The sequence below is a fragment of the Solea solea genome, chromosome 8, assembly GCF_958295425.1.
Source record: "Solea solea chromosome 8, fSolSol10.1, whole genome shotgun sequence".
NCBI classification, from domain to species: Eukaryota; Metazoa; Chordata; class Actinopteri; order Pleuronectiformes; family Soleidae; genus Solea; species Solea solea.
Genome location: NC_081141.1, coordinates 20,507,139 through 20,531,992, shown reverse-complemented (window position 1 = coordinate 20,531,992; position 24,854 = coordinate 20,507,139). Strand labels below are relative to the sequence as shown.

The following is a 24,854-nucleotide window of genomic DNA, read 5'->3' as shown; positions in this document are numbered from 1 at the left end:
TAATCATTGTTTAGATAGTGAAACAATGAACTTAAATAAGTGAAATTAACTGTTTAAAAGACAAAAACACCCCCCGCACACACACACGCACAAATGTGGCACTTTTTGTACACAAGCATATTTGTGAGTTCTTTTTCTTTTTTGAGTCTGGGGGAGGGAAGAGCCATATTGACAACATTGGAAAATTCCTATTGATTATTCCTCTTTTCGCCGAGTGCTGGCTTGTTAAAAAAAGACCCCTCTTGGAAACACAATCAATTAGCAAGATAGTGCTTGCCATTGATCACCCCTGGCCCCCTCCACCTCATAAGGCTCCAGCCTTACCACCAACCCCCCCCCCCAATGCTTGCCTTATGACCAACTATTGATCTCAGCTTCTCAACCAAATATAAAAGCACACACACACACTGGGGGTTGATCCCTCACATCCAAACCACATAGTCTAATACTAATACTGACATCTGCTTGTCTCCATTGTAAAGCCATGGTTCACTCATAAGAGAGGAGAGGCCAGATTTGGTCCAGAACCAATATAGTTCCTCCACGGTCAGAGGTCAGCGCGACAATAATACTGCCATTAAAAGATCGGCTCGGGTTAACAACAAGGACAGTACTGTAAAAGCAACACAGATAGATGGAAAAGGTGGAACATATTGTATTGTACATGGGGCTGATTAGATTTCTCACTTGATTGATCTGTTGGTTTTTGGAGAAAGTTGAAACCCAAAAGGTGTAAGACTGAGGAAAGCAGTGGTTTCAGGAGAAAAACTGTGTACAACTGATTATGACATATAGACCTCGTTTTTTTTCCACAACAAAATTGCCATTTGAAAGTTGTCATATTGTCATTTTATCTGTTTATCTGGTTGTTTAACTATTTTTCAACAGCATTGGAGCATAAATGTAAAATAGTTTTATCATTTAATATAATATGTTTAACTAGACTCTATATCTTTCTTCCAATTTGCTTTTATTCTAGCGTGTTTGCACAATAACGAGACAAGGCACCCTCCTCATTTCATGGCATGTCTTACTCTACATCTCTATGTTCACGGCATGTCTTACTCTCTCTATGTTCACGGCATGTCTTACTCTACATCTCTATGTTCACGGCATGTCTTACTCTCTCTATGTTCACGGCATGTCTTACTCTACATCTCTATGTTCACGGCATGTCTTACTCTACATCTCTATGCACAAGACAAATAAAAATATCTTCAGTCCTTGAATCCTTAAAGTATGGTCTGTGCAAAAGCTAAGTAGCCTCAAGAAAAGGTTAGGATGAAATAGAAAATGAACTAAAGAAAATGACTCCAAGTGAAGACAAATTCACTGAGTGAGTTTGAAGATTTAGTGAAGATTTATTGTGGCGAGTCCACAGGAATCAATCCACCTATCTGTCTGATGATCAATCATCTAACCAATCAGTGAACAAGCCAGTCCATCAGTCAAGAGATAAACGGCGTTCTCCGAACAAGAGAAGTCTCATCGGGCCGGTGAATTAAACGGTTCACCGGTGTTAAGATTAGACAACCTAAAAACTATTAGACAGCAAGCAGCGGAGCGCGCACACACACACACACACACACACACACACACAGAGACAGATAAATCTCTACCAACTTTAGATATCTTTGTCAACGAATGCCCTTGCCCTCTTCATCCCTCTGTCCCTCCACCCTGTATTCTTTCACCCTTCCCTGTGGATCAGCTGTGATCTCCTCTCTCTCCTTTCACTCAAATCAGGATTAGAGAGAAGGGTAGACAGAGGGAGGGGTGCAGAGGCAGCAGCAGCAGGAAAGGGGGGGGGGGGAGAGAAAACTGAAACAATATGGAAAGGAGATTAGAAAAGAGGGGGTTTGGGCCGTTTGGGGAATTGCAAACTCCCTTGTGCTTGGGTAGGTGTCCTAATGACACTGCCTAATTATGGCAAAATTAGACAGGCTAAAGGGAAGGTGGGGGGTGGTGGAGAAGATGGTAATGTGAAGGAAAAAGAAGTGGAGCAAGGGAATTAAGATATAGGGAGCGAAGAAGTGCACAGCATGTGGAAGCAAATGAAAAGTGTGAGAGGGGGGTGTGCAGAAGTAGTCCAGACGCAAGTTGAGGCATGGAGCGAGGGAGCTGAAAGTGTGAGGAGGGAGAAAGAGGAGAAAAAAAAAAAAGAGTAAAGGAGGTGGAAAAAGGGTAGAAAGCAGAAGCTGGGCGACTGGAGCGAGTGGGCCCCAGCACGCTGCATGTTAATTGGAGAACAGGTGTTGGGGCTGGGAGCAGGAGGCTGATTATTGGAGCCGCAGAAACAGCCTGTCTCCACAAACACACACACACACACACACACAATTGGACATATAGGAAACACACATGCACGCACACACACACGCACACGCCCGGCCATACACATGAATAATTTAAGACTCAAACAGTGACTAGGGAAAAAGGTCAGATTTGGGGGTCACGCAGACACACAGACATGCACATCCATCCATATACATACATAAATAAAAATATACATCCGTCTGTAAACATGCTCAGAACATACGTCTTGCACTGTCAATCTCAACACTCCTCCTCTCGCTTTTTTGCTATATAGTCAAGTGAGAAATTGCACATAGGGACGGATAAAAGGGCACAAGGCCAAGCAAAATTCCACCGGCTTATCAGAAATTAACTGGCTGCTAATAGTCTGATCCCAGAGGAGAGGATTTCGCAGTCCAGTCAAGAAAGAGAGAGAGAGAGAGGGAGAGAGAGAGAGAAGCTGCCATCAGGACAGACGCTCTTATCAGGACAGGAAACACCCAGCGTGATTAGGGAGTACAGTAGGTCAATGATTCCACTTAAATCAATTCTCACACACACACGAGGAGTCACAACAACATATACATCTCCCTTTCCTCACCGAAATGCCGCCAAGCTACTGCACTCGCAAAAACACGTTTCACGGCGGTTCGCCCATGTTACTGTATAGGAGGAAGTACAGAAAACGGGTGCAGCGGGGGTTTGTTCTGTGAGAAATGCACGACCGTAAATGAGAAAAGCAGCTGCTCCAAGGTATTCTGGGAAAAAAATCAAAAGACAACAGCCCCGATTTTTCCATGATATAAAAACTATCTTCAGCTGAGATCCTTTGAGACACACTGTCAACAGCCAGCCAACTTGAACTGAGGAGGGGGAAGAAAAGGATCCTTGACGTATATGAAGTGAGCGTTTGCTAGACAGACAATTGCAGCGAAGGAGAGAAGGAAGGAGGAAGAGAGAGGTGATGAAGGTTGCGTCCGTGACATCATAGCCAAAGCATTTCACATGCTTGTGAGCATTCATCACTCATAGTTAATGCCAGGTAGACAGTGCGAGACCTCCGAAATCCCTCGGACGTGAAGGCCCTCACACACGCCGATTATGGCGGTGGTCATCTCGCCTTTTAGCCGCATTAACAGGCGTCCAGGGTGAACATTCACCACACATGTGAGCCCTATCTGATCGGACACATGCTTCTGATAAAAGAGAATATATGTTTTTGTCGGGGGGGGTTGCAGGTGCAATGTCGGGGCAGTTAAACGGAATGAGAGGCCAAACTGAGACAGATCCCAGAAGGATGAAATAGATCAACAGATAAACATAAAACTGAAGCGAGACAAACATATGGGAGGCAGACATGGACACAGATAATCCGCAGTGTATTTTACTGCCTTCCTGCACCGATGTTGTTCTTATTGCCCGTAAAAAGCAGCAGCTGATTGGTGGGATGTCAACACAGGAACGTCCACATTAAACCGTGATCATTGGCACTGTGTGTGATCGTATTGGTGCATATTATAGGCTGTATATTAAAAATGTTGTACTCGGCTTGTTTGAAAAGTGAAGCACAGGAAGTAGCAGTTAGCCGCCAGGTGGCATCTCAACTCAATTTGAATCAAGGTCTATGGGAAAGTGAAATTTATAACATCAGTAAAAAAAATTTCCTGAGAAGTTAATGGTCTCAATCACTGGTTTCTGGTCAACTTCATTAGCACATGATGTCCATTTTGTAAATTGTCTTCCCATTTAGAAGAAGGTGTTGCACATATGAGTGGACACCACTGTGATTGACAGGTGGTATCATCCAATAGGGGCCTGTTTGCAGGTGACACTAAGGTGAATTGGTGCTGCTCAAAGCGTGACCATCAAGGCTTCACAGAAGACTGAACTTGTTTATGGTACATAGAAGCAAAGAAAGGACACTTAGTATGGACATGGCGTTTCAGGTGGTGAACACTGTGTGGATCATGCTTTGATTTCTTTACCTGTCAATGATGACTGGGTCAGAGGGCGTCTCATTTCGGTTGCCACAGCTCTTTTTCTCGCAACAGCGGCTGAGTGGGCAGAAAACAAGAGACAGAAAGGAGGAAAAAAAAGTCAGTAACAAACAAATCAAACAAGAGGAGCCATCATTTGTCTGGGCCTGGCCACATCCTCGGGCCCAGACTACTGTGCCTTGCAGTCGGCCAAGATCCAGGGGCACACAAAGGAGGCATGAGAGGGGAGGGGAAGGTTAGACAAAGGAATAAAAGAGGAAGAAAAGGTACAACAACACACCCTACAAACAGTGAGAGACCATTCAAAAGTGAAAAGCCAGCCAGGCAATCTGTCACATTGATTTCAAAATCAAACTCAACCCCCACGCTGCCTCATAGCAAGCAAGTGCACACACACACACACACGCGCACACATACACCATCCCACAACATCCTACCATTCGTCAGCAGTCCTGTCCGTGAAGCCTGCTGGCCACCCAGCCCCCCCCCCCCCCCCACAAAGTCCCCTTCACTGCATAACAAAAGTGCCCCCACCCCTAACCATCTGCCACCCCTACACCTCGCCTCACCCCTCTCGTGTCCCAGCTTGGCCCTGCACTGCCCCCCTCCGCCCCCCTGTCAGACGGCCTCACTCCCCAGCTGTGACGCTTGCCCTCTGCCTCCTCAGCTCTGTTATTAGCCAGCTGTGAGTCACATTCGGGCATCTGCTGGCTACACAATGGCAAAGCCCACTCCGTCCTAAGCCCATTTCGCCTTGTCCCAGCCCCCTGTCTTCCCCCTGCTGCCCTCCAATCCCTGGGTCACTGCTCCACTTCCACACCACTCTCTCCTCTCTCTCCGTAACCCCATATTCACCCGTTTTCTTTACCAATCACTAACAGAAACCATGTGGTTCCCAAAGCCTTGATTATAGTCCTTAAAACTGCTCTGCTTTTAAAAGGAACTTCCTGACACCGTGTGCAGCCACACACTTGTTGTCACAGTTCAAAAATGCTGCCTCAATTAAACAGAAGGGCCGCAGTTTAGACGAGGATACGGCGGATTATTCCCCCTGAAGTGTCAGCTGAGGCCCGTCTGAAACGCTCCAGGCCAAAGAGAACAGAGCTGCAGGGAGAAACAGGAGCCGACCGGGAACACGCTGCGTTACAGCAGAAAAGTGGCGGGGGGCAACTAACTGTAACAACAAAGATGACTGACTGCCTCAACTTACAGTTCAACCACAGTCCACTTTTCAGAATCATATAGAGCCCCAAGTGTCATTCCCCCCCCCAAAAAAACACATTTCAAGCTGACTGAGACAGCGCAGAGTGAAGGAGACTAATGGATGTTTGGATTTCATCCCTGTGCGCTAAAGTTTCCTTGTGTGTTTCTCCTGAACGTGTGACACTCACCTGCACATAACCTCGTGTGTGAGCAGGACTCTGCACATTTCTGGATTCTTGTTCTGTCCCTCGTATGCTATAGGCTGCGAGGAGAAGCAAAGGAGAAAGTTACTTGTGTGTTTACAGTATCTTTATGTGAAGGTGAAGGTGTAATCCACTTTAAGAAGACTTGCTTACCTGTTTAGTGACAGAGTCGATGAGTCGAGCGTAAAGATCTTGCTCTGTGCGAACCCCTGTCGTAAAGAAAACACAGATATTGGTCGCTGACAGCTCAAATTATTTATTTTAGGCATGAGAAAGTTTTTTTGTTTTTTTTAATGCTATATAAATATTCCAGAGAGACTTAATGTGCGATCTCTTGCCCTCACTGCATTCGTTCAACAGTAACTAAAGAGATAAAAGTGTAAATATACATTTTATTGTTGAGAAAAGATTCATATGACTTAATAATACCGAGTCACTTTATTCATAGTCAAGTGTAAACACGGAGAAATGTCATCCCATCATCTGATAAAAACAACAATTCATTGCACTGATGATTTCCAAATAAAAATGGAAAGATTTATATGATTTTTTCTTAAATTTTGCACAAGCTCCCGGGAAAACACACACACACACACACAAAAAAAACATTGAACTGTTTCCAGCAAACATTGAGGAATAAGGATTGGCATGCAGTTCATATTTACTCTCGGATGGTTTCTGAGGGGATTGAGAGTTATTTGATGCTGATGATTATTACTTATGTTTTGCTTCTGAGGCCAGAATTTACAACCAGATTCCCACGACTGGTCTGGCCGTATATTTCTGTGGCTATTTCTCTGTCAATGTTTGATTTATTTCCCAAGTTTATTTTCGCCGCTAGTAGATAAACACCAACAGGTAAAACTGCACATTACCACGTTGTTATGGGATTTGTTTCAGTTGCGCTCCCACTCCTGTGTGATGAGTTGGGAGGTTTCTAGAAGCACCTGAACCTTCCGGGTGCTTTGAAACTTCCTCGGTAAATCACGCCGTGGTGGAAAACGACATGTAGTGAATTGCTTCCTGAGAGAAGAGCACATTAACCGAGGAATTTTCCACAGAGTATCGCGTTTAAAATGCGTTTTTCTCGCATCAAAGTCTCGATTGAGAGGTCTTTGATATCGCTTGGGGGGGTGGGGGGATGAGAGGAGGGGATGTAGAGAAAGTGTATGTGCATGTATGTGTATGGATGCAGGGTGTATGAGGGGGATGCTCTGCAACGTGTCTTTTATCTTCCCTCCCATGGGTGCCACTGTGATGGCAGAGTAGGGGAAGAAGTGGCTCATGGGAACCAAATTTCTCCGCGTATCCCCCCAATCTGATGTCGAAGCACCGTGGGGGGTTGGACGAGTTGTGCTGCTGAGAAGTTGAGTGGTGTGGGACGGCAACGTGTACCTCATTTCCCCGTACATGAGCCCAGAAGAGGCTGAGCATTGAAATAAACAAACCTAGTTATTAGGCGGTGAGGACAAAAAAGGTAATTTATGAGCTTAGAGAAGAGAGGCGAGGTGGACGTGAAGGAAGATTACTTGTGTGGATGTGTGAGTGTGAGTGTGTGTGTGTGTGTGTGTCGTGTTGGCACACCAAACTTTTTCAACTCCTGTTGTAGCATCCTTAATCAACACAATCAACTTTGACACCTCAGGGGGGCAACCGAAGAAGTGACTCCACTCACCGTTGCTGTAGAGCAGCTGCAGCTTGTAGTGGGTGCCGTTGTTGGTCTTTTCTCCTGTCTGCTCCTTAGAAAAAAACGGAAAGACAAGAGACAAACATAGACCATGCAGTTAAGTACATCTGGGGCACAGATAAGTACAACTGGGCATCCTCGTGCAGTTTTAAGCACATTGAGTGCCTCCTAATCCTGCAGCTCATTCTCTTCCCTGGGAGTAGCGTCGAGATCAGAAGGCTGAAGGCTCAAAGTCCATGTGGGACCCTGCGTTGTGTTCATAAGCTGCGTGCTTAACCTTGAGTCGGTTATTCTTTGTAGAGGTTGAACCATCATGTCTGATACAAACTCCTAAAACCACGAGATCAAACTCATTGGTCCTCCTTGCAGTGAGGTAGTAGAGGCGAGGTTATGTGTGCTGCGCGCATGTGTTGTGCTAAGTGTGTTCCAGTGGGTGGAAAAGTGGTGTATGTGCGACTGAGCAGCAATCGAGCTTGACAGAAAAACTTCCTCTCTGCAATCCCTCCTTCCCCTATAGGGTCTCCACTCCGTTCCTTCTTCTCTCCCCCATTCTGTCTCCTCTTTCTTTCTACTCTTCTACCTCTGCTGGTCTTTCTAAGTGGTCTCAAAGGAATGCTCTCTGGTCCAATAACCCAGGAGGCTGGCATCACAGAAATGGGAGCGAGAGAGCAGCAGCGGCGAGGAGGAGGAGAATGTTGGTGGAGTTGGAGAAAGCAGGGGAGAAGAGACAGTTGCGAGGGAAAGGGGAGAAGTGCGGAAATTAAGATGCATGAAGATACGCTGGGAAGTAACAGAGCTCAAAACTTGGAGATAAATGGATGCCTGGCTTCATAAGTTTTGTAAATACACACAGAGGGACATTCATTTTTGCTATACCATCACTCTGCCTCTCCATAATTACGGAGCAAAAACAGATGCCAGGGTAACCATGCAGAAAATGAACCTCTCCACTGCCGTCATATTACCCCGCACTGGTCTGTGTGGCACAAAGTAGAGCTCACTGACAGCTTTCAGGGCCCGGCATTCAGCGCTCATGCTGGCACTCGCGCCCTGCTCCCTAAACATCCCAGGAAATTCATAGTGCAACTATATTTGAACTCCTGCTGACAGGGTGCTGCACTCCTGTCTTTCTCACTGCAGGGAGGAGACATCGCCACTTTAGGAGGGTCTTTCTTCCCTCAGCACAAGGCAAAAACATCTATCAACACTGGGCATAAGGCTCCAGACTCCAGGCGGTCCCCGCTCTGCAGTCTCTTTCTAACTCTGTCTCCACACTTTACCCTTCCTTATTTTAGTCTTGTCCGACCTGAGGAATCCAGTCCCCCCCCCACACCCCAGCAGCAGTGAGTAGTGTTTAGAGTGCAGGAGGGGGCATGAAGGAAAAGAGACTTTGATGATTAGTTCACTGTATAACTTAACAGAAGCAAGCATCATTTGCATTTAAAAAAAAAAAAAAGGAGTGATGTCCTCCTAATGAGGCAAGCTGCTAATTAGTCATTAGATATTCTTTTTCAATCTCACATCATCAGCTCATTGAGGGTAGAGCCTGTGTAAACATGTAGCCGTCAGCTGTTTGATGCTCAGCCTTACTGGGGAGAATGAGTTGGGCACCTTGGTGTAGCCGAAACGTGGAGTCTGATACTAATATGTGCCTATAATTATTCACCATTTAGTTAAAATATTGCTGATAAAATGTCACGGGAAAAGAAAAAAATGTCACACACCTTGTCATGCTCGACAAAGTCTACAAACGAAGTCCTCTCCACCTCTACAGGTTGACCGTGTCTGTCGTAGAGGGCCAGGACAAAGTGGAAGAAGTTGGACTTGCGGAGATTGGAGGGAGGCTGCTTCTCAAAATGAGCTCTTGACAGAGCGACTCCACTGTGGACACAAACAACAGAGACACTTGTCACACACACTCTCTCTCTCTCTCTCTCTCTCTCACACACACACACACTGATGGGAGATTAAAAAAACATTTGTGTTGTGTTAATGATCTGATTTACAGTGTATAAGCATAAAGCTCAACTCAAACTGCACTGCCATCTTATAATCTGATGGCCTGTGATTCATATTCCTCAAAGTAAATTAAACAGGGAAAACAAATATTTAAAATCAGACATTTTACTCTTTGTATGAAATTAATGTGCATGTCATGCATGTTTGTTTTACTGGCTCGTGTAAGGCAGTTGTTGAAATACTAAAAATGTTTATATTTCCAATAAATGAAAAAAAAAATCCCTAAAGGCTTCAATTAGTCCATACTATAGTGAACAACAAATATCAATAAGAGTGAGATTTATCACTGTTAGGCCAATATTTTTTTGTTTTTTTTACAACTTATACAAAAATTATACAAAACTAGTGCAAAAAAAAGGTTTATTTGAGTAGGATGATTGAATCAGCTCATTTGAATCTAGAGCGTCTTGGGTGAAAAATACACAATAGACTGACTGAATTTTAATACAGACTGTACAAATATTTAGGTATATTTGAGTAAAATAAACTGTTTTTAACCCAGTTTTTTCCCCATTTTCCATCAGTTTTTAATATTGTATGTATTTAGCAACAGATAATGGATTTTGTTGTGGCAGCTTTCCATGAAAGCCTAAGGAAATAAAAATAGCTTGTGATATTTTTATGAATAGCTTTTTTGTTTTGCCTTTCAATAGAAGAGTTTAAATAATGCAAATACAGAATGAATAACACCAGTGTCCATTTGTATCTCTGTATTCACATATGTATTTAACTTGTTGCCTACTGTGCAGAAGAGTATTAATGACTTTTTGGACTGTGACTTAAAACACAGTCACTAATATACAGTATATGTGTATGTTAATGTCAACATTTACAAATGTGAAAAGTATGATTTTATATAAGTTAATATAAGGGAAAATAAAAGTTTTTTACCTGAACTTCATCAACTAAAAGTCAAATATATTTACATGTTGTCACAAAGTGTTTATTATAATAATTATGATTATTGTTGAGAATGTATCTCATATTTAAATGTGCAATATAAAAATGTAAGTTGACCTTTTTTGCACGTCAGGAAATCCACTGCTGATGTGGTTGATTTGAGATGTTGATTTTTAAGGTCAAAGTTAACCAGTTCTGATAATTAATTTTACGCTTGGAAACACAGGCCTGTCTGTGGTTTTGTCCACATGAGCAAAGCAATCCTTTATTCTTATCAATATATAATAACAATAATGATAATAATAATAATAATAATAATAATAATAATAATAATAATAACAACAATGAGATGGATTACTTTTTTTATCTAATTTGAAGAAGTTTCGGGTCACTGACCTGGAAACGGGAGCCGTGTATTTTTGCAACAAGTAGTCGACTTCTTAAATTGTTAAATGTTCGTATAATACAAATATCATTGCAATAATGGTACTGTAGATGGTGTCATTTGTTTTTGTCGCGTCGCTGACAAGTCTGATTTAAATACCTGACAAGAGCTCTACTGTACCTTTGCGCCGCGACGTTCGCGTCCACAACCCCGACGTTACGCACCCACGACCGGACTGGATCCATCTCCTCTCCAAGACTTCTCTCTTTTAATCCGCTCACTTCTCGTATCAGATGCTCCTGGATCCCGAACATTTAAGCACTGCCCGGTGGTGAGATGCACTTTTTTTTGGAACTTAGTTGGGCTGAAAAAAACTGAGTTGGAGCTTAAGCACTTTGGCAAACAACAGAAGGTCCACACACCGAGGCTCTGCGCTCCTCCAAAGCGCCACAGGGAAACAAAATGCGCGCAGCTTTACTGAATAAATGACCGGTGCTGTGTGATGTTTCAAAGGGCGTCTCAGTTAAAAAAAATCCACACAGTTTCTTTTAAGGCTCAAACAATGATAATAAATACACTCCCCCACTGATTGCAAGCATTGTCCAGGCGCAAATCTCCAGCGTCAGCTCGAGCGCAAAATGATCACCTGCTCACTGCACTGAACTCCACAGACAGTCCGCAGCGAGTCCGACTCACTATATTCTTTAAATGTCAGCGTGTGGAGGCAAAAAAAGTCTCCCTTTGACAGGAGACCAGACCGGATCAGAACAGTTGATCCAAGGGCCAGGATGAGGCTTGCAGTGAACCGCAGTCCTGAAGCATGAATGAGACCCTCTGCCGGGATGGAGCTTGGAGGAGGGGCCTTTGTGCCATATGGAGAACCGATTGTTGAAATGGATGCTCTCATTGGTGTAAAGTGCATCCGTTGTTTGGACTTGTGCCAGAATCAGCATCCAACCAGTGACTGTAGAGGAAACTTTTCACACATTAACTTTGAACAGAGGCAGGAAATAATGTACAGAAAAACGTTGTTGATCAGGAAATTATAGAAGCATTATCAATATTATTATCATTATTGTGATGTAAAAATAATAAAGTTAATCTTTGTGAGTGTGGAGGACCATTTTGGAATCAAATGTTATTCCTAATATTGAATGCTTACATTAATATATACACTATATTATACTATACTATATTTATTATTAATACACGCATACACTCGAGACGTACTGACATGTTTATTTGTTTAGTTGTTCTGCAATCATCTGCTCTGAAGTGTCTCAACAGCAAATCCTATTTGATTCGGTTCATACGAGTCGAAATGAAACACGAGTGCGCTGTGGACACGGCGCACATTCAGCGGCTTCACCGTCTGCTCCTTTGAACGCAGTGATTCCACTCAGGAGGCATCGCATCAGTGTCAGAGGCAACAATGGCCGTCTGGTTGCTCCATCAATCTCCGCCTGCAGCGGCCGGCGCTGAGCTCTGATTGGCGTTTGGAGCGCAGCCTGACACTGCATGGCCCAAATGAGTTCTTAATCAATGCAACACATCGTGGGTCTTTGCAAACCCACACTGGTCCTGGAATAAAATGAGGCCTATCAATAACGCTCTTTAATTTAAAAAGAAACAAAGAAGAAGAAGAAAAATAAGATGCGTCTTCAATGGATGTGGTCTTTGGTTTGGTCTGTGATTTAATGCGCGTAAAAGTAACACTTTTGTGCCTGACAAAGTCTCTGATTTTGGAGAAACCTCTTGGAAAAACAAAGCTGAAAATGTTATATTTTTTCCTCAGTAATATGAACATATGCATCTCTTATTATCAGTTATTTAAACATTTTTGAGTCCTTGTTTCAGCAACAACAGCCCTCAAACTGAACGTGTTTCTGAAGAACAGGCCTTCTATGTTTTGCTGAACCAAAATTAATTTCCGTTCGTTTGGTTGTGAAAAGGAAAGTTTTTTTTTCAGCCCTGGTTCCTCGCCCCTCACCGAGACTATTGTCTCTGTGTGGAGTTTGTGCGCCTGGACAATGAATGTAAATCTCCCCCTTTGGATCCCGCCCCAACCCACCATCTGCCAGCGCGGGACAAAGTCAGATGTTCCCCCAATTATGAGAGCAGTCTCGGGGAATCCTGCTGCCCAGACTCCGCCCTGTCGCCATCCCGCACACACTTCCACCAACATGATTGACAGCTCCATTTAACCATGAGAAATCAAACTATGATGATGACACACTTTAATAAAAAAAAAAAAAAAAAAACATTCCTCCAGTCGTGAATGGACTTATTATCTCTGCTGGGGATGTTCGCGTGTTTGTCTGTGAGCAGCATAAATCAAAAAGCAAAGGATTAGGATGAGGATTAAATGTTCTGCTGACGTGGAAAAGTGAGCAGCAGTGGTGGAGGTTTTATTTTTATTATTCTTTCATTAACTGTCCAGGACATGATCATTACATTTAGCACAGGATTGGTCAGAATTATTTTGTTGACAAATTAATTTGTGCAGCACCAAGGTGCAGAATAGACCCCCGTTTTGATTAATTTATATTCCGCTAATTTCATATTTTTATTTTTGATTTAAAATTGTGTAACAGTGCCCCCAAATACAGTCATATATGAATATGAGTCAACCCAGTTGTCGTTTTAAGTCAATACGTTGATTTATTTCAATTCATTTCAGCTCATTTTATAAAAAATAAAATAAAATCCTAAAATCTGTCTGAAAAATCACTTATTTCATGCGTCCACTCCGTGCGTCTCCACAGGTGGACGAGGATGGACCGTGAACATCACAACCTGCAGGACGTCCACAAATAAAAGTGTCTGTGTGTGGTTTTGTCTCATTTGGTGGAGCTGAGACTCACCGGGGCGAAAATGGTGGCATTAGTCAAACCCCAAACGTCTTTTTAATCAATTTAACCCGTTGAGACGGTCAGCAGCAGCAGCCCGTGTGTTTTGGGAGCAGGCGGAGGAGGAGGTGGAGGTGTGGGGGAATCAGTGACTGCTTAACCAAACAATGGAGTATCGTGTGCCGCTCGTCCTCCTCTGCATTCCCCTGCTCCCCTGGGACACCGAGGCCACTCTCTGTGGATGGCACTGTGTCCACGGAGGTCAAAAGGGGCGTGGCGGGTGTGTTTGTGTGTGTGTGCAAGGGGGTGCTGGTGGAGACGCAGCAGCTGGTTCCCTCCTCCTCCTCTCCTCTCCTCTCCTCTCTGGGTGCAGGAAGCATCAGAGCTGATGTGGAACACCACTTTTCCAATTGTTAGTCATAATAAATTGCTCTTCTTTTTAGTTTTTTTTCCACTTGTTGCAGATTCACAGGGGAGTTTCGACTCAACACTGTAAAAATTATGATACTCCCAAATATCTGAAACAATTTGTTATCGTTAACAGGACTCCTTGTGACAATTTGACGTCATTTAACACGAGTTATAAACTTTAATTGTGCAGTTATCCATTGACTAATACACAAATTGTGTCCAAGTGATAAAACCCCTTCATTTAAAACAGCCTCGAAGGCAGAACTCTAACTATACAACTGTACGGATGCGGAGGTGACGTGATGCGATCCACAAACAAACAGACTTTTAAACGGATGAGTTGTACAGTGTGTATGTGTTTTTAGAGATAAAACGTACATTTCTACAAAGCAGTTGTGTACTTTGTTGAGCAATCTACTTACATGAGTCAAAAGAGTTTCCAGCACTCTTTAAATCCATGGTTAATTCGTATTTCTACATTCAAGCTAATGGACGGTTTCGTTTTGAACGCCTTTTAATGACGTCATTCACCTCACCTGCGTCTGCTTTACCTTCCAGGTCAAAGGAAGGTCAGATTTAGAAGGACTGTCAGCCAGTGTTGTTATTTTGTTTTTGTATGACTATACTATAGATGTCTGCTGTGTCTTCTGTCTCATAAACTCTCGCCTCAAAGAGTCTGTGAGACAACAAGACAACAATTCCCATGATCCCACACTGCTTTTACAACGTCAACAAACTAGCTCTTTTTGGTATTGTTTTGATCGAGAGACCCCTAGTGGCAGAAAATGCACGTTGCAACTTGTTAATTAACGACACTATCTTAAATGAAACAACTTACCTTTGACCTGACATTAAATACATTTAAAGAAAAATAACTTTAATATCCAGGGCGAAACATATTCTTTGAATATTACTGTTACAGTTTTATAAAGTGCACAAGACATGTTTGATTTTCTGCTGATTTGAGGGTTTCTGCTGATTTGACATATACATATATTTTTTTTACCTTTAGCATCTGCTCTAAACATCATCCCAATCAGTGATAGACTGAACATTTATACAATTGCGTATGTAACTGATATACAATTTGTTTTTATTTAACCAGGTAAAAGACAAATTGAGATTGAGATCTCATTTATGATAATCTCAGATGTAGAAATGTACTTTATTTATCCATGTGGGGCAGTTGAGAGTGGCACATACAGGAAAAAAGAGTCCAAGACACAGGACAGGGGAACAGGGAAACAGGGGAAGGAATAAGTGATGGATGAGGTGATGTGCAAGAATGTGGTAATGGTCTCCCTGAAATATGGAAACAGCAATAAATAATTAAATTCAACATTATTAATATTACAATTATTGATTAAGCTGACAGTTAAAGAAAGGAAGAAATGTACAGTGTACTATTGCATATCTGCACTTTTCTGTTGAGCTGACTTTCTCTCAGGTTTGTGGAAAATAAACTGTACTAGAATAAAGTCGAAATAAAGCAAATATTCCATTCTGTTTCCATGATAACAGAAGAGCCAGTGTACAGTGCAATATCTGAAATAAATACCAATTCATAACATGTGGGGCTTTTCTAACCCTTTTACTCTCTCTTAAATTGTATGTTAGTGCCATCTGTTGGTCTGCTGAGGAACACCATCAGCTGGATATACTGTATATTAAGATAAGATAAGACAGTTTTTTATTAGTCCCGCAGTGGGGACATTTACATTGTCACAGCAGCAAAGACAGTAAAGATGAAGATAAAAAAATAATAAACATGCATTACCAAGAAATATATTAACAATATGACTACAAAGAAGTTAAAATAGAATGTACATTATAGACAGTTTCCAGAATATATACAGTATTAGCCTTTTTTCAAAACAAGCCTTTATTGATGTAAAAATCAACAAAATCGTACACTTTCATTCGAAGAAACTAACAAATGTTCTCCAAATGATTGAATTGAACTAGAAATAAATCACAATGCTTGCAATTTTAGCTTATTTAAATCAGATACATTCATTTTCCAGTCAAGCGGTAAGGCAAAGAGTTCTGTCTTTTAAAATACAGTAACATGATTCAAATTCAAAAGAAAATCATTAATATCATTTTTAGCAGAACATAACAGTACATACTAACTCTTGATTTAACCTTATTTTTCACATTGTTTTACACATTTACAGTGCAGGCATCAGTGCAACATGAACGTTGTGTCATTCAACACAAAGCTTTTAATCCATCGTCTGATAATACCACACTGTTTACAGTCCTATTCTTTTCTACAAAAGAGTATTAGGGCCAAAAACTAAAAAACAACATAATTTCGAGATTTAAGTCAGAATTTAGCCAGATTTCTCAGATTTCTCAGAATTCTGACTTGTTTTATTTTCAAAATTCAGACTTTTTTCTTTCTTTCAAAATTCCTATATACATGTGGCCCTAATACTCTTCCATAGTTTTCTGTCGGCAAGGTTCAATGAAAAGTATGTCTACTTTATTTTGTCAGAAACTGCTTCAGTGCCAGTGCAGTTCCCGTTAGCACACATAAAATATGGGTTGAAGGTCGACTGAACTTCAACCTCCCCTGCTTTGAGGGTGTCACGGTGATGCGGTTGTCTCAGGGGCCTCTTACTCAGTGAACAACAGATGTCCTGAGAAGAAGCTGTCGCTGGTCAGGCCGTTGCCACCATAGTTGGCGAGCAGGTAGACCTCGTCTCCCTGCTTTAGCTTAATGTACACATTGCCGCTGGCTGTGATGTAGCCAGACTGCCGCGTGGTGAACGAGTGCAGGACCAGTTTGCCGTTGTGCATGAGATCCACGTTGCCAGCGTTCTGGTAGATCATGCAGTGGAACTGAAACTCATAAACACCTGGTTCCTGGCAGGTAAAAATGCCGGTCTCTATGTTATAGCTATTCTGTCCATTGTAGATCTCCTCACGGAACGGGATGGGTTTACCGGCTTCGGGAAAGTTGTTGCCGAGTCGTACGGAGAAAGCAACTTTGACCTCTTTGTGCATTGGAGCTGCTACAACAGGTGGTATTTTGGTTTCTGTGTGAGGACAAGAAAAACAAAAAGATATGAGAACAACTGTTTTAATGTAACCTTTATATTATTTTGTTAATTGAAGTGATTGATGGATTTACCTGATTCTCCTGATCCTGATGAGGATCCTACATGAAAAGAAAGAGGGAAATTTAGTCATGTTTCAAAAACAAGTTGAATGTGACAGAAAGGATATGAGGACATTAACTCACTGTTTTCCTTCCATGGACTGAGGTCAAAGGCAGGGATGTCCTTGCACTGGTTGTAACCGGTCCCACGAGGCCGGTACTGGAATGGTCTCATAGGCACATCAGTGATGCCAGTGTTGTCGCAGATGATACGGGCAAAGGACGTGTCCCTCAGGGATCTCCTCTGAGCATCGGTGAATACTCCATCGTTCTCCCACCACATACTGAAATTTAACATCAGATAAACATAAAGACGCAGCTGAAGAAGAAGGAGTCGTTTTGAAATTGACGGTAAATGTACATACCGGTCTCCCTGACGAATCCTCTGGAACTGAGTGGCAATCAGGCAGGCAAACAGGGGTCCCACTCTTCCTCCATTGACAAACGGCTCAGCCACTCCTCCCAGCCATACGTCAATGTTTTCAACCGTGCCATAGAGATCCATAAGTTTATCGGCCAGAACGGTGTTGTTCATAACCTCGGCCAGCTCAGCGCGATTCTTTGGCTTCGAGAGTCCACAGAACCCCCGCCACTTGTTGTAGCCTACAGAGAGTCACACAGAGAGAGAACATCCGTCATGTTTCCTTCCAGATGTGCCTCAGCATGAACTTAAGGTATAGGGTAAGGTATAGAACGTCAGTAAATACCAGCAAGTCCATGGTCTCTGCCTCTCTGCATGTTGAGAGCCCCCAAATCCAAAGCCAACTCAGAGGAGAATTTAAACAGTCTGTCCCGCAGCTCATCAGCCATCATGTGCTCCTGTGTGTTCAGTTTGGCCTTGCGACCCACCAGCCCCCTCAGGATTGGATCCAGACCACCTGAAGAGCACAACAGAGAATTTAGTTTACACCACTTTGTTTTTATTTATTCTCTCTCTGCGGGTAAAGGTAAAGACTAAAAAAGGTTTGGATCAGGGCACAAACCTTCAAAGACGATCCTCCATGGCGCAAAAAAGGCCCTGTGCAGCAGCGGACTTGGGAAATCTCTGTGCTCCTCGTAATTCTCGTCGAGACGGAACATGAAGGGTTGAACCATCAGGTGAGCAAAGCGATACGCAGCGGTGGCAAACACATTGGCGATGCTGGGGTCCACGTTCTCATCATAACCAGGATAGGTGGACAGCTGCCTTGCAATGAAGTCTGGACCAACGATGTGGAACAGGTAGTCTCTGAAGGTAATAACCTGACGAACAGAGAAGGTGTTGAGTTAGTGGAACATCTACTCCCTCTCTATCACTGCTGTTGGATTAATGAACATCACACAGCAAAAAGCTCATCTCTTACCTGGAAGAATGCGCCCATGATCTTTCGGGCCTCCTGGTAGATGGTCTCTCCATTCCAATGAGGGTTGAGAGTGGACAGGGCATTTGCCAGACGGTTGTGTTCACGCAGCATCAGTGTGTGTAGAGTGGTCAGAGCGATGTTTTCGTTGGAGCGTTCATCGCCTGGGAGACAAGGCAGGAGGCAGGTTTTTAATCATCCAAGTTAAAGGCCATTAGAGTGCCTGCCCTGCTTAGCAACACAACCCAATGAGAACTCCCAAGAGTTGAAACTCCTCCCGCAGTTTTGAGAAAAAACAACACACATTCTATATCAAAACGTGCGATTTGATCAGGAATGGCTTGCTATGACTTTTCTAAGCGCTTCAAGTGACAATGGCGACAAAAATCGCAAGAAACTGCAAAGAATTTCCACATACACATGAATGGGAAACGGTCGAAAAAATGATCAGAACCCAGCCCACTTTGGAGCCTTACAGTCTCGTCATACTTTAACGTAGACATGTGGTTGAAATTTTAAACGGGTCACAAGACTTGGGACTTTTTTTTACCTGAATCAAAGTTTTGATACATATTACGGTTTTTAAAGATTCACAGTTTAAGTTTTGTATTTTTTTGGGGGAAATTTTCAGATTGTATAATGAGTGTGTATTGCGCTGCTAGAGTGGTATACTGAGCTGAGGTCCATGAAAATAATCTCTAAACAAACTCCAACCTACACAGACAATTTTACATAACAACGATGGTATGGCTGTTGTCTAACCCTGTGTGTTGTTTCCTAAAAGTTCAGAGTTCTGGTCAAACCTCCCATTGACTCCCATGTTAAAACCCATCTCTGGAGCTCCTAAAAATCCTCCTGACGCTCACAAACCAAAAATGTAATCTGTATCATCAACCGTTCCTGAAATACGGCAACTTTAAAACATATTGCTTTCTCTTTTTTTTCACCGATTTTGGACAGTTCGAAACAGGTGTTTGGAAGGGGGAGGGGCTTGTGCAACCATCTCTCTCTAAGTTTTAAAGGTTGATTCCACAAAAATACTATTTTGTCTAAATACTACAAGTTGTAAAGGTTCCATCCACCCAAACCGGCAGCAAGTAGCAGCAAATTTTCCAGTTTCAACTCTTTCTGCGTAATCTGACTGCTGCGTCTACTCACCAGCCAGAAAGCAAGGCACCTCCTCGACGCTGCTGTTGCCAGTCATGTGTGCTCGCGTGGCACACATGTTGGCGCTCATGTTGGCGAAGGGCAAGAGCTCGCGGCCGTTGTCACTGTGCTCTGTGTTGACCTTTAGGAGGCCGTCGTCCGCGGTGAGGTTACGGAGGAAGCGAGCTTTGGTCTCGTCCGACCCGTACACTTGGCCCATGTCGATGAAAGCGGTGAGAGAGTTCATCTGCTGACGGACAGTCCTCCTGCCAAAGAGGTGTCCTGTGTTGGCGGAACCACAACCTGCTGCCGAGCGGAAGAAGGGCATGCATTTTTCTGACTTGCTGTCTGACCTGGGAATCTGTTTGGAGGGAAAGAAGCAGTTGATCATCAGCGTTCAAGTCCTCATGATGTAAATGTAAATGACTACATTTTAAGGTGATCTGTACTTTACTTTAGCAACTGTAACTTTTACTCCACCGCATGTCCTCTAACTACCTTTGTTACTCGTTACTACCGAATAAAATCAGAAGAAGAAGAAGAGTTGGTAATGGTCTGTGTTTATATATAGCTTTTCAAATCTAGATGAGCTGCTTGTCTTTGCTCGAGGACACACAGCAGGACTAGTAGAGGCAGGAATTGAACCCACAATCTTCAAGTTGAAAGACAACTCGCCCTACCACTGAGCTTTATATCAGAAAATGCAATACTAGAGTACAGTAAATGTCATATACTTTATGACTTTTACTTAATACTTAATATTATAGAAAAAAGTGACTTCAACTTCTACCAAAGTTATTTTCTGGTAAGGTACTTTATACAAGACTGGTTAAGATTAAAGTCAGGGTTAGGATTATGATGAAAGAAATGATGGTTAAGGTTAGACTAAGTCTCCAGGAAATGAATGCATGATGTCATTTCTTCACATCAGGGGATTTCTAAAGTCCCCTTATGTGTGTGTGTGTATATCTCTGTGTGTCCTCTTACTGACCTCGATGGGGAAGCAGGGCTCTGAGCGTTCGCACGTCTTCTCACAGTCAATACCGTTGCTGAACGAACGGATGACGGGAGAGTGAGGAGTGAAGGTCAAGTCGTGGTCAGTCCACTGGCCGAAGATGGTCACCAGGTGAGTGTAGAGCGGGTCGCTCTCCACATCATTGTTGGCGGCGCGCAGGATCTGGTTCGACACCTCCCTCACCTGTGGATTTGACGCAGACGTGAGCACTGTTGTCTTTTGTATAATGTACTGAACACTGAATATATAGAATACTGCATTATGTATATATATATATATATGTGTGTGTGTGAATAGATTACCAATGGAAGTCTGTTCCCGTTGATTCTACGTCTCTGGCTCCAACCTTTGGGCTGGGTGATTTTATCTTGATACTCAGCAGGGAGCCAACGGGTGAACGGTGTGTTGGCAGCTCCCCTCCGAGTGTCTTTTCTAAAAAGATAAATAAATACATTAATACATTTATATATATATACTGTACATATATAGTGCAGATATTAGAGAGAACATTCTGCACCTTGGTTACTGGTCAGTTTGTTTTAGGATGTTTTATATCTGGTCTTGCTTATATCTAATATATATATATATATTTTTTTTTTAGAAAAGATGCTTTGCTATAAAGTCTGATTTACATGCCCCATGTTTGCTGTCTCTGCAGCTGCTGCGGTAGCACTTTTGCCCAAGGAAATATAAAGTGCAATACAAAATTCTCAGCTTTGTTGCTTTTAATGTCAAATTCTGTGATCATCTGCAGTTTGATTGGAGTAAAGTGAAGTTGCAAAGTTGGTCTTAAACACCCTTAACAACAGCACGTGTATGTAAAGCTGAAGAAACCTGGTGTAATGGACACTTTTTATTAAGACAAACACAGCTTTTACCTGATTTTCCCCCCCATAAATGTTTATTATATTAAACTGCATACATGTTTCCTGTATTTTCAGAGTGTTTTCACAAGAAAACAGCTCACTCTTTGGCAGGGACGTTTGGAATTTTCCCCATGGCTGAAAAATCAATTAGCTGCAGCCAAATCAGAGACTTTCTTCCTGCAAGTAATTAGAAGTCTCGAGTTGATTTACCTGTTGTTGCAGACGCTGCTGGCTGTGCGATACTTGTCTAAATCGGGAGTGGTCATGCAGGAAGGGACACGGTGTCGCGGCGAGCAACCGGTCAGACCGGCGATGACCTCCAGGTCTTCTTCTGTGATCAGATCTGAGGGAGAGAGAGAGAGAGGGAGGGAGGGAGGGAGGAAGACACGGTGAGAAACAGACTGCAGCAGTTCGTTAATCTCAAAGGAAGGTTGAACACACACCTGTGGCGTTGATGGAGCGTTTCGACCGCCGTGCCAAAGATCCGTGGATGAATGACAGAGCGACGTCCATGTAGTCTGCGGCACGGACGGCACTGCGGGTCAGACCAGCGGGCTGCTTCAACAGCCGCAGCACGTCCGAGGGTGTGGCTGCATTCCTCTTCACGCGGTCAACGCTCCTGGAAATAATAATAATAATGATAATAAAACAATGTCAAAACAAGTCAATTTATGAGTGAAATAGAGATTAGTTTGCATCTTAAATGACGTGTTTCAGTGTATACCCACTCTTTTCTGGAGTATTCATAGGCCTCGTCCACGGTGGCCCTTGCTGTCCTCACAGCGTCCTGGATAAAACTGAGGCTCAAGCGGCTCTCTGGAAATACACACATTAAAAAAAAACAACAACAAAAAACGAAATTAATAAACACTATAATTTGTGTTAATCCTCCGTTAATGTCACACAGATTCAGAATTTGATTTGAAAAAAACCAAAAACGTTTTCGATTTGCGTTTGATACACAAATATCCGGAACAAACCAATGATCTATTATCAATTCGGAAAAACGGATATTTTATCTGCAGCGTAAAATACTACTACTACTACTACTACTAATAATAATGATAATAATAAAGAAGAAGAAGAAGAAGCTGTGACTGATTGGTTTACAAAGGACTATTGGCTCAAACAGAGTCTATTTTACAAATGTTTCATTGCATGCATTTATTCATTCATTCATTCATTAGATGTCACTTCGCTGTTACACGTATTTTATTATTTATGTATTCATTTATTTACACACTCACCAGCATTCACGTGGCCTTGCAAGCACAGGTAAAGACCCGCAGCCAGCAGACACAGGAGACGATTCATCTGAGGAGGAACCAACAACAAATAAATAAATAACAAATACTTCATTCATACACACTGGTCTAAGAATTAACTCTTAATTCAATTGTACATATATAACATATCTATATATATATATCCCCATATATAGCTTAATATAAAAATAGACTAAATGAAAAGAGCGGAAATAAAACATAATCATTATTGATTATGGTTTGTTTGTCTGTGCAAATCTGTATCCAATTATCATACAAGTTAATATACATGTATTAAAGAGAATTAGAATTAATAGTCAAACAATCTAATGGGGAAAATCCAAATCCAATTATACATGATTTACTATGGTACTTTTATTTATTAAGAAAAAACGAAGAAGTAAATAATAGTGAATAAATAGAATGAAATAAAAATAATATTAATAGTAACCTGTGCAGATGGTGGCTCTCGCTTGTCCTCTGGTGTTTTTTTGTCTCATGCAGCAGCAGCAGCAGCAGCAGCAACAGCTGTGGATGTTTCTCTCATCTTTCTTTCTCTCATCAGCTCTTTTATAGTCATGCATGCTTTTGTTTTACGTGTTACGTGAGGATTCTTTTCCCTCCCTCCCTCTCGCAGACACAAAGGAATTCATTTTTTCTTCTTCCTTGTTCCTCGTCTGCACAGTGATACAAAACAAAAAGTTTAAAAGCCTTGTACATTTCAATTGATGAGACACACGTATAGCATCTTTTTTCGAAATCAATAATGTGATATTATTCTTGGTGAAATATGGACACATCTTCAATATACGACCCTGTATTTATGATTTTGTATATATATTTCGTTCCATTTTTTTGCAAAAGAGAATTGATTCACAATTAACTCTCCTGTTAAATACACATTTTAAACGAACTAGTAAGTATTTTTCAATCTACTCTGCGTTTGTTTTAATGTTTCCGTATGTGTTGCAATAACACTGCGCTGTTTTATTTTCATTATTGTTGAAATGATGATATAATATTTCCTATTGTTGAGAGCACGCCAGTCATGTCACGTACGTCACTCGTCACCGCAGCTCCCCGAAAAACCGATGCATGATCGGAGACACAAAGGGACGAGCTCCAAGCTAACACAACAACTTCCTTCATCATTTGTTATACGATGAAGTGTAAAATGACAGGGTTACACAATGACAGGAGACAGCGAGACACATACACGCAGATTTCTCAGCGTAAATTCAACAAAGAAGGGATGGTAAAACGCATAGTTTCACTCTTTTCTTTTCATGGACGTACTGAGAAAATGAATGATGACTACAAACACAAATCATGACATAACTTTCCATGTAAGGTTTGTTTCAGACTTGAGAATTTCCGCCTGCTCCTCTGATTAAAGTTGTCTTCCTTCCAGTAAATGTTGTGTTTGCCAAAGTCTTGGGCTTCCCATGGTATTTTCAAACATGATACTACTTCTCCTCATTCTAATTAGTACCTAATTATCTAACTAATCATGTTTAAATAAGCTAATCACATCTAATTATTGGTGTTATTATTATTATTATTATTATTATTATTATTAATAATAATTGTTATTATTATTAATAATAATAATAATAATAATAATAATAATAATAATAATAAATATAGAATCACTTTATGCACTGGTTGCATTTTGTAATAGTAGTAAAAGCAAACAACTTTCTCCAACTCCGGCCTTCAGTTAAAGAGAGTTCATTTTAAATATAAAAATATACATACCCGTCTATATCACTGTCAAAATGCACATGATCCAAGCATCTTTATTTTCCATAATGCTGTCTCAACGTTCATAGTTTCTTCTTTTATTTTTTATTGGTGTACAATAAGATTCAAACAGTTAAGCATCTTTTATATGTATAGAATTAATGCATTAACTAAAAGTAAGTTAATTTAACTCAATTGAATATATATATATAAAAAACTTCATCTTAATAAACTTTCATTTCATGCACAAAACACTTGGAATAAATATTAAATTTCATCATTTCCATTAAAAAAAAAAATTATGAACATGGTAAGTATAACTGATGAAGTACAAAAAACAACTTTACCACCACATTATCTGTAATGT

General features: G+C 41.7%; 2 protein-coding genes across 6 annotated transcripts in view; both read right to left on the bottom strand.

Moving 5' to 3' along the window:
• Positions 1-14,450, bottom strand: part of ebf2 (EBF transcription factor 2) — a 33,116-nt gene extending 18,666 nt beyond the window's left edge. The window contains exons 1-7 of one of the 5 annotated variants that reach the window (XM_058636952.1): positions 14,369-14,450; positions 10,867-11,650; positions 9,107-9,263; positions 7,371-7,434; positions 5,849-5,904; positions 5,681-5,754; positions 4,278-4,346 (exon numbers count right to left, since the gene is read on the bottom strand). In XM_058636952.1, coding sequence (XP_058492935.1) covers positions 4,278-4,346; positions 5,681-5,754; positions 5,849-5,904; positions 7,371-7,434; positions 9,107-9,263; positions 10,867-11,000 — 554 coding nt within the window. In that variant the 5' untranslated portion in view covers positions 11,001-11,650; positions 14,369-14,450. Of the gene's footprint in view, positions 1-4,277; positions 4,347-5,680; positions 5,755-5,848; positions 5,905-7,370; positions 7,435-9,106; positions 9,264-10,866; positions 11,694-14,368 lie in introns of those variants that run through there. The other 4 variants (XM_058636954.1, XM_058636955.1, XM_058636951.1 and 1 more) reach the window with 4 other exon arrangements.
• Positions 14,451-15,613: 1,163 nt separating this feature from the next.
• Positions 15,614-23,279, bottom strand: LOC131464639 (eosinophil peroxidase-like). Its single transcript, XM_058637243.1, has 15 exons — positions 23,196-23,279; positions 22,727-22,793; positions 22,208-22,295; positions 21,923-22,098; positions 21,690-21,822; positions 20,916-21,045; positions 20,590-20,796; positions 19,611-19,959; positions 18,456-18,616; positions 18,096-18,354; positions 17,820-17,990; positions 17,478-17,715; positions 17,197-17,396; positions 17,086-17,112; positions 15,614-16,990 (listed from the first exon to the last, which is right to left on the bottom strand). Exons 2-15 carry the CDS (start codon positions 22,791-22,793, stop codon positions 16,569-16,571), a joined length of 2,628 nt encoding a protein of 875 aa, XP_058493226.1. The 5' UTR covers positions 23,196-23,279; the 3' UTR covers positions 15,614-16,568.
• Positions 23,280-24,854: the final 1,575 nt, after the last annotated feature.

What these genes read in the sequence shown, in the direction of transcription:
- LOC131464639 (XM_058637243.1), bottom strand. Translation starts at nt 22,793, where the DNA reads ATGAATCGTCTCCTGTGTCTGCTGGCTGCGGGTCTTTACCTGTGCTTG. An exon ending in GCAAGGCCACGTGAATGCTG is followed by an intron (nt 22,296 to 22,726) that starts GTGAGTGTGTAA and finishes GTGTATTTCCAG; the next exon opens with AGAGCCGCTTGAGCCTCAGT. An exon ending in GGTGCCTTGCTTTCTGGCTG is followed by an intron (nt 18,617 to 19,610) that starts GTGAGTAGACGC and finishes CTTGTCTCCCAG; the next exon opens with GCGATGAACGCTCCAACGAA.